General features: G+C 40.9%; 2 protein-coding genes across 3 annotated transcripts in view; one reads left to right on the forward strand and one right to left on the reverse strand.

Annotated features, from left to right (window-relative positions):
- Positions 1-4,711, forward strand: part of SNX25 (sorting nexin 25) — an 84,238-nt gene extending 79,527 nt beyond the window's left edge. The window contains exons 16-18 of one of the 2 annotated variants that reach the window (XM_024759957.1): positions 2,597-2,778; positions 3,044-3,144; positions 3,562-4,711. In XM_024759957.1, coding sequence (XP_024615725.1) covers positions 2,597-2,778; positions 3,044-3,144; positions 3,562-3,642 — 364 coding nt within the window. In that variant the 3' untranslated portion in view covers positions 3,643-4,711. The remainder of the gene's footprint in view (positions 1-2,596; positions 2,779-3,043; positions 3,145-3,561) is intronic. The other variant, XM_024759958.1, reaches the window with a different exon arrangement.
- The window catches only part of LRP2BP (LRP2 binding protein), a 51,839-nt gene continuing 33,474 nt past the window's right edge, over positions 2,470-20,834 (reverse strand). The window contains exons 8-10 of the mRNA XM_024759959.1: positions 20,402-20,576; positions 7,099-7,211; positions 2,470-2,798 (exon numbers count right to left, since the gene is read on the reverse strand). Of these exons, the coding sequence (XP_024615727.1) occupies positions 7,146-7,211; positions 20,402-20,576 (241 nt within the window). The 3' untranslated portion in view covers positions 2,470-2,798; positions 7,099-7,145. The remainder of the gene's footprint in view (positions 2,799-7,098; positions 7,212-20,401; positions 20,577-20,834) is intronic.

The raw sequence follows: 20,834 nt of genomic DNA on the forward strand, positions 1-20,834 counted from the left end.
CAGAAGATTGTTCTGGAAAGTTCTCTGTTGACCATGATGACTGGTTTTAATATCTTGGGTACAGCGTTTTTATGTCACATGATGTGGATCAGTTTAAGGCTTAGACTCTGAGCCAAAATGAAAGTAGGATGAGCATCGCACGGCAGGTATTTATTTGAAGGGAAATGCAAACCATATATTTTTTTAGAGTTGGGGTGATATTAAAATAGTAATTCTTCGTTAGTTGATAGCTAGGTATCCATGAGGGGTGTGTGTACCCTATAACACTATTATAAGCCATATGTGTATTCTGAATTGTATCACGTTACCCATATCCCTAAGGGTTATCCTCTATGCCCAGTACCCAATGCTTACGAGGCTGTAGCATTATGACTTCCCCACACAAAAGCTGGGAGTCAACTGCTAAAACTAAGGGGGAAAAAAAAATCTAAACTAAACAAGCCCCATATTATATTTTTATTCAGTTGCAAATAGAATATATTTTCCTTGTGGTCATAAACCAAAATTTACTTCTGTTTATTTCTAAGTTTTTTAAAAAAATGGTGGGGCTTCCCTGGTGGCGCAGTGGTTGGGAGCCCGCCTGCCGATGCAGGGGACACGGGTTTGTGCCCTGGTCCGGGAGGATCCCACATGCCGCGGAGCGGCTGGGCCCGTGAGCCATGGCCGCTGAGCCTGCGCGTCCGGAGGAGCCTGTGCTCCGCAACGGGAGAGGCCACAACAGTGAGAGGCCCGCGTACCACAGAAAAAAAAAAAATAATAATAATGGTGTTAGTGGCTTGTTTAGTTGACTTTTAGTATCGTGGGTTTTTAAGCGGAAAAATGCCCTGTTTAACTTACAGTTTCAGTCTGAGGCAAACCTCTTAACCTTAGTACTGACAGGCCTTGGATAAAGAAGTTTTCAAAATGGCCCTATTTTTCTCAGAACTCCAGACTCGCTAACTTATTTTCTTTTTCAGTTTCAGACAATCACGCATACATTCCCTGCTCCTATTTATGATACTGGCTCTTAGTTTGAAGATGAGCAGCTGTGGTTTGAGAGTGGTGAATACATTAGGCGGGGGAGGGGCACCACGTAGGGAATTTTCAGGCTGTGGGTTTCAGTGGGCTTTTTTTCAGGTAGAGAAATTACGGAGCATCTGGCCCTGTGCTGTTTTGCCTCAGGCAGACGAGGACACATCATAAAATTACGTAGCAGCACAATATGTGCCTCTCGTCTTCTGCCAACTGTAATTTCACATCCCAGAATTGCTGCAAAAGCTTCCTCCAGTTTTGGCTAATACAAAGTCAGACCTAAATTGATAGAAAATGCTTAGGTGATGGCCTTTGGTAAGTCACTCACCTAATTTTAAGTTGCAAACTGAAATTTTCCTTCTTCATTTCTTCACGCAGTGCTGGTGAAACAAGCTGTGTTTTTATGTAGATTTTTACTTAGGCAGGTCAGCAGGTTCTCAAAGCCAAAGCCCCATTGAATGAACAAAATTATTTTATTTGATCTAGATGTGAATCGCACAGTTCTAAGCACTATCGGGAAGTATCTCAGGAGACATGCAGTTACAAACAGGATTACCAGGGTTCTGACTCACAGTGGAATTCAGACTTCATTGGTGACTAGTTACTGTGTGCAAAGTGCTGGGCTTGAAACATCTATGTCAGATATTATTTCTGAAAACCTCACACTGTCCCTTTAAAAATCTGGTTGGGAAGTCAGATTCTTAAAGGGCTTTTTGATTTATTGCTCGTGAATTAAGTTTGAAACTTCAGGTCTTTCTTGCACTAATAGTCCAAGGTGATTCTGCTCCCATTTTCTGCAGAGAGACTTCCCTTCCCAACCTCAGCACCGCTCCTGGCTCCGTGAACTGTGCTGCTCTCTGCAGCAGTCCAGTGGTTGGCTGGAATTTGATGAAGTAGGGTTTATGGAAGACCTGGGTAACCAGATAAAAGCCACTTATTTATAACCGTGCAGGTCAAGATCTGCCCGATTTTCACTCCTGTGGGAAGGTGACGTGGCTGGATAGCAGTGTATCTTTTCAAAGTCCCCCCCTTTGTGGTGAAAGGGGGGTGTCTTTTCCCCCTTTGCCCCGTGAGCATGTGAGATGTTTCCGGGCTCAGACAACTCTGCCCAGCATCCTCTGCCGTGGCCGCCCCAAGGGACAACTAGTGAAGAAGCGTGGTTCTCCCCAGGACTACCAGAGCTCAGGGAGCTCTTCAGGGAGCTCTTCACAGTCTTACAACGGATCGATGCTTTCAGTTTATGCCACTTCATGGAGAAATTAGTATGTTAAATACCGTGCACAGTTAAGGGGAGTTGCAAGCTTCAAACAGATCAGTCTCCTCTCAGTTCTTGCTTTTCCAGATTGAAAGACACCGTACGGCAAACATTCAGAGAATTCAGTACCAGTGAAAATGTGAGCTCCAGGAATGAATGGCTGTCAGTGTTACCAAAATAAAAAAAAACTTTCCGAGTCAGAGTTTAAAAATCCAATTCCTAGTTTATTCATCAAACGCTTATCTTAACCTACCCATTGATAAATGCCTTGTGAGAATAGAGAATAAGATTTTTAAAAACCTCATCCAAGAAATATTTTGCTCTTGAAAGACAACTCCGGGACGCAGTGGACTGGGCTCTCAGCGAGCAGATGGTGGTCTACTACATCGGCGCTCTCCGGGATGCTTTGTGGCCCGGTGGGAATTTGGCACCTCCGAACACAATCCCAAGTGAAGAGCAAAGCCAGGAAACAAAGCGGAGAGCACAGCAGAAGCTGCTTGAAAACATTCCAGGTGAGGCCTGGGCTCTGACCCTGAAAGTCACATGAAAAGGGAGTGTTGATGGCCCTTCTCCTTTTTCACTTATAGCTTGTATAAATGCCTTATATTGAAAAATTCTACATTTTCTCCTTAAACATTGGAAACAGCTGATCACTCATGTTCCTCGCGTCTCCGTGCCTTTACGTGCTGTGTGTGCGTATGTCGTAGCCCCTCACTGAAGGTCCGTGCAGGGTGCACTTTATCAATAGCAGCGTGGAATATAAACTTAATTTTTCAGATATGCTTCAGAGCCTTGTTGGACAGCAAAATGCCCGTCATGGTATAATAAAAATATTCAACGCACTGCAAGAAACGAGAGCCAATAAGCATCTGTTATATGTGAGTAACTTAAAGCCTCCCAGAGGATTCAGTTTCTTCAGTTCTACGTTTCTGTTCATATACGGGGGTAGATTTTAACTCTTTATACGCTTAATCATTCTTATTGCTTGTAACTCTGAACCCATTTTCTCTGCTTCATTTTTGTTCAATTTGGGTAAAAAAAATACCCCCCTGTGGGTGCGGCATCCCCCTCCTGGCCTGCTGGCTGTTTCTCTCTCAACGTGTGCTGTAAACGTTTCTGCCTGAGTGCTTGGCTTGCTTATTTCAGCAAACTGTTTCCCAGTAGTCTGATAATTCTGTTGGTGGTTATAACGGACCGTGAAATAAATCAATCTGATGCTAAATGGAGTTTATAGAATACTAATTCCTTTTAACCCTTAGAGAAAAAGACATTTTTTTTTTTCTTTCTTGGTTCAGGTGCTGATGGAACTGCTGCTAATTGAATTGTGTCCTGAGCTGAGAACTCATTTAGATGAACTTAAGGCTTGTCAGGTTTGAGACTCCACAAATAAACCATCAGAGAAATGTCTGTAATAATAGACATGAAACATTTTCCTCTTTTCCACAGAGGGCTTGACTGAGAACCATACTGATCTTTTAGTTACCTCCCTCTAGTTCTATGTGAATTAAGCAGAACTGGGGGGAAAACTTGATGCTGTATATTAGGCAACAGAAAAAAACACTTGTTAATTATTTTTATTTTAATATAAATCCTTTAAAGGTCAACATACTGATTGAAATATAAGTGTTAATACGTGATAAGAACCTAGGAACTATTTTAAATATTTATTAAGTTTTGTTTTAAAGTTTGTTTTAAATGAATTATGAACGTTGTACAGTTGATTTCCTCACTGAGGAGTCTGAACATTCCTATGTTCGTGTGTGTTGAATACTGTTGTGCAATGCTTTGTGTGAAGTTATTGTGAAAATTTTATTGTCTTTATTTTTACCAAAGATTTCCCATAGTTTGAAGCATCTGAAGCAATAAAATATGAAAACGAATCACAGCTCTGCTGTTTAAGACGCTTGTATCTCAAAACAAGTTGAAACACTTAAGATAGTTCAGATACTTATCAAGCGCCTTTTCTGTAGAAAACATTGCTCACGTAAGTACTTCCGTAAGGAAGAATAAAGTTTGTTGCCTTCCTCCAGGCACAGAATGAATGTGAAAAATATGATTTTTAGTGTGAATGAGAAGAGCCAAAATTGGTGCTTGAAGTGCTGTTATTAGGGAGGTGGGATGGATGGGCAGGAATGAGACGGGGAAACAAAGAGGAGGGAAGTTACGCTGTTCAGGACTTGATTGTGTCATCAAGTCTTGGGGACCAGTAGGGGCATTAGGCGAAATCCAGGGTACAGATGTTGCTTTGTTTTTAGTAGTGGGACCATGGACAAGTCACTTAATTTTCCTGGGTTTTACCATTTATTATGCAGTGATAATGAAACACTTTCCCCTTTCTAACCCCCAGGAATATTGAAAGCAAGCCAATTAAGCAGAAATTCAGTTTGAAATCCATGAAAGAAACATACTATGTATATATAAAGTGGCATCAATTATATCATTGTTAGATCATACCTGCTGAGTTCCTGATATGCCAAGTTCTTGATATGAAACATAAGTGCTGAAAGATAAATGGTTAAAAATTAGTAAAGCAAATTTTATCTTTGATATACTTTTAGCTACAGCTCTTTGATCCTTATTTCAAACCAAGATATTAGATACTTTCGAAAAAACTCAAAGTTGGCTATTTATATGGATAAGAATTATCCTTCATAGGGATGTAGAAAAGACATTCAGAGAAGAGAAGCAGTGTGAAGTCACCAAGCCCCAGGAACTCATAGCAGTTACTAAAAGTGACCATCTTCTGCATAATTAAACCATGGCTGTTATGACTCCTCAATCCTTAAGAAGTCATCTTACTTTTTCATAAGTTATCAACTGTAAGGACGCTTACAGAAGTTTTGATTTTATTTTTGAAAAAAGTTAATGACCTTGAAGCTTCACCTCACTTAAAGGGTGACTCCAATCACAGATCAAGGTGTGCACCATGTTGGGAGTAGTGGTAGTTTGCAGGGGCTCACCTGGGCCAGGTTTGCCAGCTTTATGGTAACTAGAGTAAACTGAAATTTTAAATTCTGTGTTGGGTTCACTTAGGACATTTAAGCACAGCATATTACCAAATATGACATGTCAAATTCCTACCTTTAGGATTTCTCAAACCGTGTTTTAATGGCAGTTAAAGTGGCCTTCACTTTGGGGATGTAGAGTGAGCGAGCTATGAAAGTGCTATCACAGTCCCCATACACTGCCTTATTACATTTCTATTTTTTTTTTTTTTTGCGGTACACGGGCCTCTTACTGCTGTGGCCTCTCCCATTGCAGAGCACAGGCTCCAGACACGCAGGCTCAGCAGCCATGGCTCATGGGCCTAGCCACTCTGTGGCATGTGGGATCTTCCCGGACCGGGGCACGAACCCGTGTCTCCTGCATCGGCAGGTTGACTCTCAACCACTGCACCACCAGGGAAGCCCTACATTTCTATTTTAAGATTCTTAAAGGCTTAAGGAACTGGATTGAGTGTGGAGAAGAGAATACCGTTGGAAATTTGGATCTTCAAACCACTGAAGGAATGTTCTGTGGATGTTATTAAGAAAACAAGAGCAAAAGCAAGTGGGCTTGTATTCTAGAACGATTTACGTTAGGTTTTATGAAATCTTTTAATGGGCTAGAGACATGGAAATGTTGTTACTGGGGAAGAAGAGAGTCTTCAGCAGAGATTTTAAAAGTAAAGGAATGGGTTTCAGGGATTATTTATGTTTCTACTCTAAGATTTAAAGGAGAAGTGTATGGCCTATATTTGTCTTTAGATACAGGGAAGAAATTTCAACAAAGTGAAGTTCAAATAATATAGACAAACCAGAACATAAAACAAGAGCAAGTAGTTTTGTGCCATATAATACTTCTTTAGTGACAGGCACCTACATATTAATTGCATTTTCCCAGTGCTAAGACTAGATCTTATAAATTACTTTGGAAAGGATGGTTGTGATTTTTAAAATAAAGCCATAACATTTACAAAGAAGGTGTTGTTCAGGTATCTTAAACGTTATTTTCAATATCTGTTTCACAGATGTATATTTCTTTAGAATCTTTTGCATATGGATTCTATTTTTACTGTCGGATTTTGCCTCTGTAGATGTAATTGATAAGGAAAGCCTCTTGCTAATTTAACAGTTTAGTTATATTGGTAGATGATTTGAAATTTTATCATGTTTTGAAATACATTGAGGGTTTTTAAAATGTAGAAAAGGACCTGAAGCACAGAGAAGCATCTTGTTTTAACTGATTACCAGGAACATAGCAGTTTTACTCATTAAGATGTTTAGGGGAAGATATGGAAAGGCAAGATTGTAAGCAGTTTCTTAAACCCACTTATTTTAAATTTAGATTTTTAATTTTCAATTTGGAATTTTCTATTTTAGAAGTCTTCGATGACTGAAATAAAATTAAAAGTTATTCAAAATTCACAACACTAAGGATTAAAGAAATTTAAAGAATTAAACTTCAGATTTTTAAAAATAAGTTTGTAGCATTTATACTTCTGAAGTTATTAAAGCTAAGATGACACTAAGTCTTTCAGGACACTATTTAAGAAAGGAAAAAAATACTTGCTTTATGGAATGGTTTTCAATATTTGACATGGTCTTGGTCAGTCTCTAGCCTAAGAGCTGGATCTTTGAAGACTCTTCCTGCAGTTCGATCCTGTAGCTGCGTTTCAAGTTGCTTCATTTTACAAATTCAAGATAACACACCATTGTAAAGCAATTATATTCCAATAAAGATGTTAAAAAAAAAGAATGAAGGTAACCTGTCATCAGTAAAATACCCAGGATAATGTAACATGGGAGAGCGAAAACAAACATAGCTATTATAAAAATTATAAAAATACACACATTCTAAGTTGTTAGGATCAATGATCTTTGTTGAAATACATTGTAGTCTAAATTCTCTGACGAATAAGTAAAGTGTGAAGTTCATCTGCCAATGAAGGATTCAGACGACAAGCCTTAAAAATCAAAGAAAAAGTTTAGACATATTTTGAATTGTTGGATCTTTTGTTTTTAAGAAATAGAGTGCAATGATTTAAGGGAATTTCATAGTTATACATTTCTATTCTGATTTCTTAATTAGGGAGATTCAAGTTAACCTGTGCAAAGTATTAATAGATCATAACTAAAAATAACCATGCTATTATCCTTTGGGAGAGAAAATTCTCAGTGCTAAAAATAATAGATTTACACATTGATAGTATTCTAAGTTATGAATTATCAAAATAAGTAAAATAGAAAGCGTTAACATTTGGCCTCAAACCTGTTATGTGAATAGCAGCATGTATAATTTTTTAAACATATGATCTTGTTATGCCTAAATTAGCAATAAGGTGCATAATTTCATCGTATGCCAGGAATTTGAAAGACAGAAGTTACCTCATCCAGACCTTACTCCATGCAGAAACTGTCCCTTTTAGTACCCATGACAGTTGGTTACCAGATGTTTGCTTGCTTGCTTCTAGTGGCAAAAAGCACCTTGGCTTCTGCACACGGCCCCCCAAGCTGAGGTGTTGGCACAGCCATTTCACACTAGGTTCAAGGCCTCTACGTGTGGCACCCTATGTGCTAGTCAAACTCGAATAAGCACAAAAGGAAAAAGAATGGGACTTACACCATTGGTTCTCCTGGTTCTCAGGCCTTCAGACTCAGACTGGAACTAAACCACCAGCTTTTCTGAGTCTCCCAGCTTGCAGATGACAGACAGTCTTTGCAGTCCCCATAATCATGTACAAATTAGTATATATAGGGGATGAGGATAACATGGCAGACTAGAAGGACCTGAGCTCACCTCGTCTCACAAAAACACCAAACTCGCAACTAACTGCTGAAAAGCACTGACAAAAAAAGGACTAGGACCTACCAAAAAAGATAGTCTACTTTGAAAAACAAGCCACAACAAGACGGTAGGAGGGTTGTATTCACGATACAATCAAATCCCATATCCACTGGGTAGATGACCCACAAACTGGAAAATAATTATATTGTGAGGTTCTCCCATAGGACTGAGAGTTCTGAGCCCCCATGTCAGGCTCCAGTGGTCTGGCATCGGGAGGAGGAGCCCCCAGAGCATTTGGCTTTGAAGGCCAGCGGGACTTGATTGCAGGAGCTCCAGAGGACTGGGGGAAACAGAAACACCACTCTTGGAGGGTACACACAAGGTCTCATGTGCACCAGGACCCAGGGGAAAAAGGCGTGACTTAATAGAAGCCTAGGCCAGACTTACCTGCTGGTCTTGGAGGGTTTCCTGGGGGAGGTGGAGGGCAGCTGTGGCTCACCACGGGGACAAGGACACTGGTGGCAGAGGTACTGGGGAGTACTTCTCAGCGTGAGGTGTCCTGGAGGCTGCCATTGCAACGCCAAGACCTGGCCCCACCCAACAGCCCAAGGCTCCAGTGCTGGGAAGCCTCAGGCCAAACTACCAACAGGGCAGGAGCACAGCCCCACCCATCAGCAGACAGGTTGCTTAAAGTCTTCCTGAGCCCACAGCCACCTCAATACACCCCTGCCCATCAAAGGAACAAGACCCAGCTCCACCCACCACTGAGGAGACATCAGTCCCTCCCACCAGGAAGCCTGCACAAGCCTGTTAGATCAGCGTCACTCACCAAGGGGGCAGACACTACAAGCAAGAGGAGCTACAATCCTGTAGCCTGCAGGATGGCAAACAGAGAAAGTTCGATAAAATGAGATGGCAGAGGAATATGTTCCAGAGGAAGGAACAAGATAAAACCCCAGAAGAACTAAGTAAAGTGGAGATAGGCAACCTACCTGAAAAAGAATTCAGAGTAATGAAGTAAAGATGATCCAAGGTCTCAGAAAAAGAATGGAGGCACAGACCAAGAAGCTACAAGAAATGTTTAACAAAGAGCTAGAAGATTTAAGGAACAAACAGTTGGACAATACAATAACTGAAATGAAAAATACACTAGAAGGAATAGCAGAATAACTGAGGCAGAAGAACAGATAAGTGAGCGGGAAGACAGAGTGGTGAAAATCACTGCCCCGGAACAGAATGAAGAAAAAAGAATAAAAAGAAAGCAGGACAGTCTAAGAGACCTCTGGGACAACATTAAACACACCAACATTTGCATTATAGGGGCCACAGAAGGATAAGAGAGAGAGAAAGGGCCTGAGGAAATATTTGAAGAGATAATAGCTGAAAAATTCCCTAACATGGGAAAGGAAACAGTCACCAAAGTCCAGGAAGTGCAGAGAGTCCCATACAGGATAAACCCAAGGAGGAAAATGCTGACACACATTAATCAAACTGACAAAAGGTAAAGACAAAATATTAAAAGCAACAAGGGAAAAGCAACAAATAACATACAAGGGAATCCCTATACAGTTATCAGAAACTGCAGGCCAGAAGGGAGTGGCACAATATACTTAAAGTGATGAAAAGGAAAAACCTACAACCAAGAATACCCAGCAAGGCTCTTGTTGAGCTTTACAGACAAGCAAAAGCTAAGAGAATTTAGCACCACCAAACCAGCTTTACAGCAAATACTCCAGGAACTTCTCAAGGTGGAAAAGAAAAGCCCACGACTAGAAACAAGAAAATTACAAATGGGAAGCCTCATCAGTAAAGGCAAACATACAGTAAACATGGGAAATTATCCACACTCAAATATATCGAAACCAGCAATCATGAGGAGAGTACAAATGCAGGATATGGGAAACGCATTTGAAATTAAGAGACCAGCAACTTAAAACAATCTTGTATATATATAGCCTGCTATATCAAAACCTCATGGTAACTGCAAACCAAAAATGTACAATAGATAAACATGCAAAAAGAAAAAAATCCAAACACAACACTAAAGTAGTCATCAAATCACAAGAGAAGGGAACAAAAGAGGAACGGAAGAAAAAACCTACAGAAACAAATCCAAAACAATTAACAAAATGGCAATAAGAACATACATATCAGTCATTACCTTAAATGTAAATTGATTCAATGCTCCAACCAAAACACAGACTGACTGAATGGATACAAAAGACCCATATATATGCTGTCTACAAGAGACCCATTTCATATCTAGGGACACATACAAACAAAGTGAGGGGATGGAAAAAGATATTCCATGCAAATGGGAAGCAAAAGAAAGCTGGAGTAGCAATTCTCATCTCAGACAAAATCGATTTTAAAATAAAGAATGTTACAAGAGACAAAGAAGGACACTACATAATGATCAAGGGATCAATCCAAGAAGACATAAAAATTATATATGCCCCTAACATAGGAGCACTTCAATATGTAAGGCAACTGCTAACATCCATAAAAGGAGAAATTGATGGTAACAATAATACTGGGAGACTTTAACACGCCACTTACCTCAATGGACAGATCACCCAGACAGAAAATCAGTAAGGAAACACAGGCTTTAAATGATGCATTAGACCAGATGAACTTAGTTGATATTTACAGAACAATCCATCTGAAAGCAGCAGAACCCACATTCTTTTCAAGTGCACATGGAAAATTATCCAGGATAGATCACATGCTGAGCCATAAAGCGAGCCTCAGTAAATTTAATTGAAATCATATCAAGAATCTTTTCTGACCACAATGCTATGAGATTAGAAATCAACTACAAGAATTAAACTGTAAAAAGCACAAACACGTGGAGGCTAAACAATATGCTACTAAACAACCAATGAATCACTGAAGAAATCAAAAAGGAAATAAAAAAATACCTAGAGACAAATGAAAACGAAAACAATGATTCAACCCTATGGGACTCAGCAAAAGCAGGTCTAAGAGGGAAGTTTATAGCAATATAGTCTTACCTCAGGAAACAAGAAAAATCCCCAATAAACAACCTAACCGTACACACCTAAAGCAACTAGAGGAAAAAAACAAAACCCAAAGTTAGCAGAAGGAAAGAAATCATAAAGATCAGATCAAAACTAAAGGAAGTAGAAATGAACAAGAGAAAAGATCAATGAAACTGAAAGCTGGTCCTTTGAAAAGATAAACAACACTGATAAGCCTTTCGCCAGACTCATCAAGGAAAAAAGGGAAAGGGCTCAAATCAATAAAATTAGAAATTAAAAAGGAGAAGTTACAACTGGCACCACAGAAATACATAGGATCATAAGCAACTACTTACTACAAGCAACTTTATGCCAATAAAATGGCAACCTAGAAGAAATGAACAATTTCTTAGGAAGATACAATCTCTCAAAACTAAACCAGGAAGAAATAAAAAATATGAACAGACCAATTACAAGTACTGAAATTGAAACTGATTAAAAAACTCCCAACAAATAAAAATCCAGGACCAGATGTTTTCACAGGCAAATTCTATCAAACATTTAGAGAAGTTAACACCTATCCTTCTGAAACTATTTCAAAAAATTTCAGAGGAAGGAATACTCCCAAATTCATTCTATAAGGCCACCATCACCCTGATACCAAAACCAGACAAAGATACCACAAGATGAGAAAATTACAGGCCAATATCACCAATGAACATAGATGCAAAAATCCTCAACAAAATACTAGCAAACCAAATCCAACAATACATTAAAAGGATCATACATCATAATCAAGTGGGATTTATCCCAGGGATGCAAGGATTTTTCAATATATGCAAATCAATGTGATACGCCATGTTAATAAATTGAATAAAAACCATATGATCATTTTAATAGATGCAGAAAAAGCTTTTGACAAAATTCAACACCCACTTATGATAAAACCTGTTCAGAAAGTGGGCATAGAGGGAACCTATCTCAACATAATGAAGGCCATATATGACAAACCCACAGCTAACATCTTAGTAGTGAAAAGCTGAAAGCATTCCCTCTAAGATCAAGAACAAGACAAGGATGTCCACTCTTGCCACTATTATTCAACATAGTTTTGGAAGTCTTAGCCACAGCAATCAGAGAAGAAAAAGAAATAAAAGGAATCCAAATTGGAAAAGAAGTAAAACTGTCACTGTTTGCAGATGACATGATACTATACGTAGAAAATCCTAAAGATGCTACAAGAAAACTACTAGAGCTCATCAATGAATTTGGTAAAGTTGCAAGATACAAAATTAATACAGAGAAATCTCTTGCATTCCTACACACTAACAATGAAAGATTAGAAAGAGAAATTAAGGAAACAATCCCATTTACCATTGCATCAAAAAGAATAAAATACCCAGAAATAACCTAGCTAAGGAGGCAAAAGACCTGTACTCCAAAAACTGTAAGACACTGATGAAAGAAATCAGATGACACAAACAGATGGAAAGATATATCATGTTTTTGGATTGAAAGAATATTGTCAAAATGATTATACTGCCCAAGCGAATCTACAGATTCAATGCAATCCCTATCAAATTACCAACGGCATTTTTCACAGAACTAGAACAAAAAATTTTAAAATTCTTATGGAAACCCAAAAGACTCCAAAAAGTCAAAGCAATCTTGAGAAAGAAAAACGGAGCTGGAGGAATCAGTCTCCCTGACTTCAGACTATAGTATAAAGCTGCAGTATGGTACTGGCACAAAGACGGACTTGCAGATCAGTGGAACAGGATAGAAAGCCCAGAAGTAAACCCACACACCTATGGTCAATTAATTTACAATAAAGAAGGTAAGGATATATAATAGAGAAAAGACAGTCTCTTCAATAAGTGGTGCTGGGGAAACTGGACAGCTACGTGTAAAAGAATAAAATTAGAACATACACTGGCACAAAGACGGACTTGCAGATCAGTGAAACAGGATAGAAAGCCCAGAAGTAAACCCACACACCTATGGTCAATTAATTTACAATAAAGAAGGTAAGGATATATAATAGAGAAAAGACAGTCTCTTCAATAAGTGGTGCTGGGGAAACTGGACAGCTACGTGTAAAAGAATAAAATTAGAACATTCTCTAACATCATACACAAAAATAAACTCAAAATGGATTAAGAACCTAAATGTAAGACTACATACTATAAAAGTCATAGAGGAAAACATAGGCAGAACACTCTTTGACATAAATCACAGTATCTTTTTGGTTCCACCTCCTACAGTAATGAAAATACAAACAAAAATAAATGGAACCCTAATTAAACTTAAAAGCTTTCGCACAGCAAAGGAAACCATAAACAAAATGGAAAGACAACCCGCAGAAAGAATATTTAATCCCTTGTTGGTTGCATCATTTGTAAACTCCAAAATATATTGGGTTGGCAAAAAAGTTCATTTTGGTTTTTCCGTAAGATGTTATGGGAAAACCAAAATGAACTTTTTGGCCAAGCCAATGCAAAATAATTGTGCTCATGCAGCTCAATATATTTTTAAAAACCCAATCAAAAAATGGGCAGAAGATCTAAGACAGACAGATGGCCAAAAAGCACATGAAAAGATGTTCAATGTCGCTGATTAGAAAAATGCAAGTCAAAATTACAGTGAGGTATCACCTAACATCCGTCAGAATGGTCATCATTAAAAAGTCTACAAGAGGGGCTTCCCTGGTGGTGCACAGCAGAAGTAAAAAAAAACAGAGACAAAGAATAGGGACGGGACCTGCACCTCTGGGAGGCAGCTGTGAAGGAGGAAAGGTTTCCACACACTAGAAGCCCCTTCATGGGCAGAGACTGTGGGTGGCAGAGGGAGGAAACTTTGGAGCCACGGAGGAGAGCACAGCAACAGGGGTGCAGAGGGCAAAGCGGGGAGATTCCCGCACAGAGGATCGGGGCCGACTGGCACTCACCAGCCCAAAAGGCTTGTCTGCTCACCCGCTGCAGTGGGTGGGGGCTCGGAGCTGCAGCTCAGGCTGCGGTCGGATCCCAGGGAGAGGACTGGGGTTGGGGGCGTGAACACGGCCTGCAGGGGATTAGTGCACCACGGCTGGCTGGGAGGAGTCCGGGAAAAGTCTGGACCTGCCGAAGAGGCAAGAGACTTTTTCTTCCCTCTTTGTTTCCTGGTGCACAAGGAGAGGGCATTAAGAGCCCTGCTTAAAGGAGCTCCAAAGACGGGCGCGAGCCGGGGCTAAAAGCATGGACCCCAGAGATGGGAATGAGACGCTAAGGCTGCTGCTGCCTCCACCAAGAAGCCTGTGTGTGAGCACAGGCCACTCTCCACACCTCCGTTCCAGGGAGCCTGTGCAGCCTGCCAATGCCAGGGTCCCGTGATCCAGGGACAACTTACCCAGGAGAACGCACAGCATGCCTCAGGCTGGTGCAACATTATGCTGGCCTCTGCCGCTGCAGGCTTGCCCCGCATCTGTACACCTCCCTCCCCCCGGCTTGAGTGAACCAGAGCCCCCGAATCAGTGGCTCCTTTAACCCCGTCCTGTCTGAGCGAAGAACAGACACCCTCCAGTGACCTACACGCAGTTGCGGGGCCAAATCCTAAACTGAACCCCCAGGAGCTGTGCGAACAAAGAAGAGAAAGGGAAATTTCTCCCAGCAGCCTCAGGAGCAGTGGATTAAATCTCCACAATCAACTTGATGTACCTGCATCTGTGGAATACCTGAATAGACAAGGAATCATCCCAAATTGAGGAGGTGGACTTTGAGGGCAAGATTTATTATTTTTTCCCCTTTTCCTCTTTTTGTGAGTGTGTATGTGTATGCTTCTGTGTGAGATTCTGTCTGTACAACTTTGCTTTCACCATTTGTCCTAGGGTTGTGTCCGTCCTTTTTTTTTTACTTAAAATTTTTTTCTTAATAATTATTTATCTTTTAATAACTTTATCATACTTTATTTTATTTTATCCTCTTACTTTCTTTTTACTTTTTCTCCCTTTTATTCTGAGCCATGTGGATGAAAGGCTCTTGGTGCTGCAGCCAGGAGTCAGTGCTGTGCCTCTGAGGTGGGAGAGATGCGCAGCAAAGGAAACCATAAACAAGACCAAAAGACAACGCTCCGAATGGGATAAAATATTTGCAAATGAAGCAACTGATAAAGGATTAATCTCCAAAATTTACAAGCAGCTCATGTAGCTCAATAATAAAAAAACAAAGAACCCAATCCAAAAATATGCAGAAGACCTATATAGACATTTCTCCAATAAGATATACAGATTGCAGGGCTTCCCTGGTGGCGCAGTGGGTGAGAGTCTGCCTGCCGAGGCCACAACAGTAAGAGGCCTGCGTACCGCAAAAAAAAAAGATATACAGCTTGCCAACGAACACATGAAAGAATGCTCAACATCATTAATCATTAGAGAAATGCAGATCAAAACTACAATGAGATATCATCTCACACCAGTCAGAATGGCTGTCATCAAAAAATCTAGAAACAATAAATGCTGGAGGAGGTGTGGAGAAAAGGGCAGACTGCTAGTGGGAATGTGAATTGGTACAGCCACTATGGAGAACAGTATGGAGGTTCCTTAAACAACTACAAATAGAACTACCATATGACAAACAATCCCACTAATGGGCATATACCCTGAGAAAACCATAATTCAAAAAGAGTCATGTACCAAAATGTTCATTGCAGCTCTGTTTACAATAGCCAGGAGATGGAAACAACCTAAGTGTCCATCATCGGATGAATGGGTAAAGAAGATGTGGCACATACATACAATGGAATATTACTCAGCCATAAAAAGAAACGAAATTGAGTTATTTGTAGTGAAGTGGATGGACCTAGAGTCTATCATACAGAGTGAAGTAAGTCAGAAAGAGAAAGACAAATACTGTATGCTAACACATATATATGGAATCTAAGAAAAAAGAAAATGTCATGAAGAACCTAGGGGTAAGACAGGAATAAAGACACAGACCTACTAGAGAATGGACTTGAGGATATGGGGAGGGGGAACGGTAAGCTGTGACAAAGTGAGAGAGAGGCATGGACATATATACACTACCAAACCTAAAATAGATAGCTAGTGGGAAGCAGCCGCACAGCACAGGGAGATCAGCTCCGTGCTTTGTGACCACCTAGAGGGGTGAGATAGGGAGGGTGGGAAGGAGGGAGACGCAAGAGGGAGGAGATATGGGAACACATGTATATATATAACTGATTCACTTTGTTATAAAGCAGAAACTAACACACCATTGTAAAGCAATTATACTCCAATAAAGATGTAAAAAAAAATGTCTACAAGTAACAAATGCTGGAGAGCATGTGGAGAAAAGGGAACCCTCCTACAAGGTTGGAGGGAATGTAATTGGTGCAGCCACTATGGAAAACAGTATGGAGTTTCCTCAAAAAGCTAAAATAGAGCTGCAATGTGATCCTGCAATCCCACTTCTGGGCATATTTCCGGAGAAAACCATAATTCAAAAAGAACATGCCCCCCAGTGTTCATAGCAGCACTATTCACAATAGCCAAGACATGGAAACAGCCTAAATGTCCATTGACAGATGAATGGGTAAAGAATACGTGGTACTTTAGTTGCAGCATGCCAGGTGTTCGTTGCAGCATGCAGGATGCTGCAACTAAAGATCCCACACACCGCAACGAAGATCCCATGTGCTGCAACTAAGACCTGGAATAATGGAATAATTCCATCTGCAGCAACAATGGATGGACCTAGAGATTATCATACTAAGCGAGTAAGCCAAAGAAAGACAAGTATATGATATCACTTATATGTGGAATCTAAAAATGTGGTACAAATTAACTTACTTACAAAACAGACTCAGACTTCAGAAACATGGTTACCAAAAGGGAAAAGTGGGGCAGGAGGGATAAATTTAGAGGTTGGGATTAACATATACACACAACTATATATAAAATAGATAATCAATAAGGATCTACTGTATAATACAGGGAACTCTACTCAGTACTCTGTAATAACCTATATGGGAAAGGTATCTGAAAAAGAATAGATACATGGGGCTTCCCTGGTGGCGTAGTGGCTGAGAGTCCGCCTGCCAATGCAGGGCACACGGGTTCAAGCCCTGGTCTGGGAGGATCCCGCATGCCACAGAGCAACTAAGCCTGTGCACCACAGCTCCTGAGCCTGTGCTCTAGAACCTGCGAGCCACAACTGCTGAGCCCACGTGCTGTGACTGCTGAGGCCTACGCGCCTGGAGCCCGTGCTCTGCAACAAGAGAAGCCACCACAATGAGAGGCCCGCACACTGCAACGAAGAGTAGCCCCCACTCGCTGCAACTAGAGAAAGCCCACACGCAGCAACGAAGACCCAACACAGCCACAATAAATAAATTTAAAAAAACAAAAGATATATGTATAACTAAATCACTTTGCTGTCCACCTGAAACCAACAACATTGTAAATCAACTATACTCCAATATAAAAAAACTTTTTTTAAGTCACCACCTTGGGTTTTTCTGGTGGTACAGTGGTTAAGAATGTGCCTACCAATGCAGGGGACACGGGTTCGAGCCCTGGTCTGGGAAGATTCCACATGCCACGGAGCAACAAAGCCCATGCACCACAACTACTGAGCCCACGTGCCACAACTACTGAAGTCTGTGCACCTAGAGCCCATGCTCAAGAGAAGCCATCGCAATGAGAAGCCTGCGAACTACAATGAAGAGTAGCCCCCACTTGCCACAACTAGAGAAAGCCCACATGCAGCAACAAAGACCCAACACAGCCAAAAATAAATAAATATTTTAAAAGTCACCACCTTTAGGAAATAAAAACTAAGGTTTTACCTATAAACAGTTATTTTAGAAGATTCTTTGTATTAAGCTAAAATCCCCTATCCCCAACCCTTTAGAATCGTTGACTGTTCCTAGAAGGACATACATTGCTGGTTTCCTGGAAACTGAGAGGGAAAGGAGTGGGTAGTCACCCAGTCTGAGGGTGGCAAAGCTGAGACCAGGCCTGGGGCTCCTGACTTTCAACCCAGGGTCTCTTCATCTGCGGCCTTATCTCTCCAGTAACATACTGCCGTGGGCTGTCATTCTCCCTTCCCTACAGTGCCTCTTTTGTAGGACAGCCTTTCAGTCTGATGAAGACCACTATCAGAAGCCCCTCACATCTTTTCTCTGAGTAAAATACTAGAGTTTGTTATTGTACCTCATCTGACATGATTCCAGGTCCTTCTCTGGCTTACTTTTAAAATGGAGAAAACTTAGGGAAGTATCTCCCATAAAATCCAGTGGCCAAAATTGAGTAACGGGGCTGTATTATCTCCCACCATAAGGAAAATAGTTTTTAAATTGTAATTTGTTTATTATGCTCTTTTATTTAGGCTGAACATATACCACATTTCAGGATATTTTCCACCCAGAGCTCTCTGCTATGTTTACTTGGAAAGGGTACCAAAGATAGCATAGAATCTGAAATTGACTTGGTTTGGAAATTGGTATAATATACAGAACACTTAGATTAAACAAAGACAGCTGTTATACATACTAATGGTGTAATGGTAAATATCTCAAAGGTCAGTTGTATTTGTTTTTTTGGCTGTGCTGGGTTTTCGTTGCTGCGCATGGGCTTAGTCTAGTTGCGTCGAGCGGGGGCTGCTCTTCTTTCCGGTATGTGGGCTTCTCACTGTGGTGGCTTCTCTTGTTGCGGAGCTCGGGCTCTAGGCCCGCAGGCTTCAGTAGTTGTGGCTCGAGGGCTCTACAGTGCAGGCTCTAGAGCACAGGCTCAGTTGCTCCACGGCATGTGGGATCTTCCCAGACCGGAGCTCGAAGCTGTGTCCCCTGCATTGGCAGGTGGATTCTTAACCACTGTGCCACCAGGGAAGCCCCAGGTCAGTTGTATTTTTGTATTGTGTTCCTATATTTGTGTTGGTATGGGTTTAATACTCTGGAAATTTTAAATTTCCAACAAAATAATTTAGGTTCCAAACTTGCCTACACATTGGAACCCCCTGTGGAGCTTAAATAAATCTGCTTGTGTCCCATTCTGGGAGATGGTGATTTAATTTTTCTGAAATAAGGCCTGAGCTTTAGGAATTATTAAGAGATTCCCCACGTGATTTTAATATGCAAATAATTTTGAGAACCACTGCTGTAACGTGATCAGATTTAGGCAAGGGACTTAGAAAACTGTTCCTTGCCTTGTTCCCTGCTCCAGCTTGAACAGTTTGGCATTGCATGAAGTTTTATGATCTAATTCTCATTTGGACTTACAGATGTCATGGACCTAAAGTGTGCAGTTTTTTGTTTTTTTTTTAAAAAAACTTGCAGTTACTATTCATGATTCCCTTTCACACTCCCTCTGCACTTTTTTTTTTTTTTTTGGTACGCAGGGCTCTCACTGTTGTGGCCTCTCCCGTTGCAGAGCACAGGCTCCGGACGCGCAGGCTCAGCGGCCATGGCTCATGGGCCCAGCTGCTCCGCAGCATGTGGGATCTTCCCAGACCGGGGCATGAACCCGTGTCCCCTGCATCGGCAGGTGGACTCTCAACCACTGCGCCAGCAAGGAAGCCCCCTCTGCACTTTTTAACAGTTGATTTTAGATGTGAAATCCATTCACTATCTAAATAAACTGATCACATGGATTAAAACATGAAAAGGCTTATTTTAACTGGTTAACTCAAATTCATCAATATCCACCTAAGTGTGGTAGATGTCATGCAAAAAGAAACCTTAGTGAAATGTACTCTAATGTACTAGAATGAAACAGAGATTCACACTTTTTCTGGGTGAAAGAAGGCATGCACGTTCTGGGTTTAAGGTCTTGGTGCTGGGCTTTAGGCGGCAGACAGTGAAATAGAATAATTTGCATCTAAGATAGAAATTTTAGGGCTTCCCTGGTGGCGCAGTGGTTGAGAATCTGCCTGCTGATGCAGGGGACACGGGTTCGAGCCCTGGTCTGGGAGGATCCCACATGCCACAGAGTGGCTGGGCCCGTGAGCCACAACTACTGAGCCTGTGCGTCTGGAGCCTGTGCTCCGCAATAAGAAAGACCGCAATAGTGAGAGGCCCTCACACTGCGATGAAGAGTGCCCCCGCTTGCCACAACTAGAGAAAGCCCTTGCACAGAAATGAAGACCCAACACAGCAAAAATAAATAAATTAATAAACTGAAGGTGTCTTGTAGGCACAGACTATTAAGAAAAATAGAAATTTTACCATCTGTGCTTAATTATTAAAAAGAATGACAGAATTGTTTGCAAACAAGCTGCATGTCTGACAACCTCTTGGTAGACAGAGGTTATCTGCACAATAAGTAGGAATAAAAACACTGATTTAAAAAGATGTCCAAGTCTCAACTAAAAACCCAGAAATTTCTATTGAGTCAATTTATATTTGTTGTCAGGCTTACTTTAGAATAATAGTGTTTAGCTGTTGCTTCATCCTTTGTGATACCCAAGCCAAGCTGCAGACACCGTGCGTGGTAGAAAGAGGCCATGGCCATGCCTCTGCTGATGAATTCTGGGAGACAGTCCGTGACCTGGGCTATCGTGGGGATGTCATAAATCTCATCGTAGTCAGCAATCCTGTTACAACATCCAGTTGTGAAATTAAAAACAGTATCAGTTACAGTTTACATTTTTATAAACATGCCCAGAAACTGTCCATGTGCCCCAAGTGGTTTCTCTATTATTTCTACCAGTTGGAGAACAAAATTGTTTGCTCTGTGGCGAAGGGTAAATAGAACAGTCAACTAACACCAGAAGAAGAGGAACTAACTGCAGTGGTTACTATATGGCTTCCTAGGATTATACTGGTCAGGCTTAATAACCACTAAAAAAAAA

This window comes from Neophocaena asiaeorientalis, unplaced genomic scaffold, assembly GCF_003031525.2.
Source record: "Neophocaena asiaeorientalis asiaeorientalis breed wild unplaced genomic scaffold, Neophocaena_asiaeorientalis_V1.1 scaffold521, whole genome shotgun sequence".
Lineage (NCBI taxonomy): Eukaryota > Metazoa > Chordata > Mammalia > Artiodactyla > Phocoenidae > Neophocaena > Neophocaena asiaeorientalis.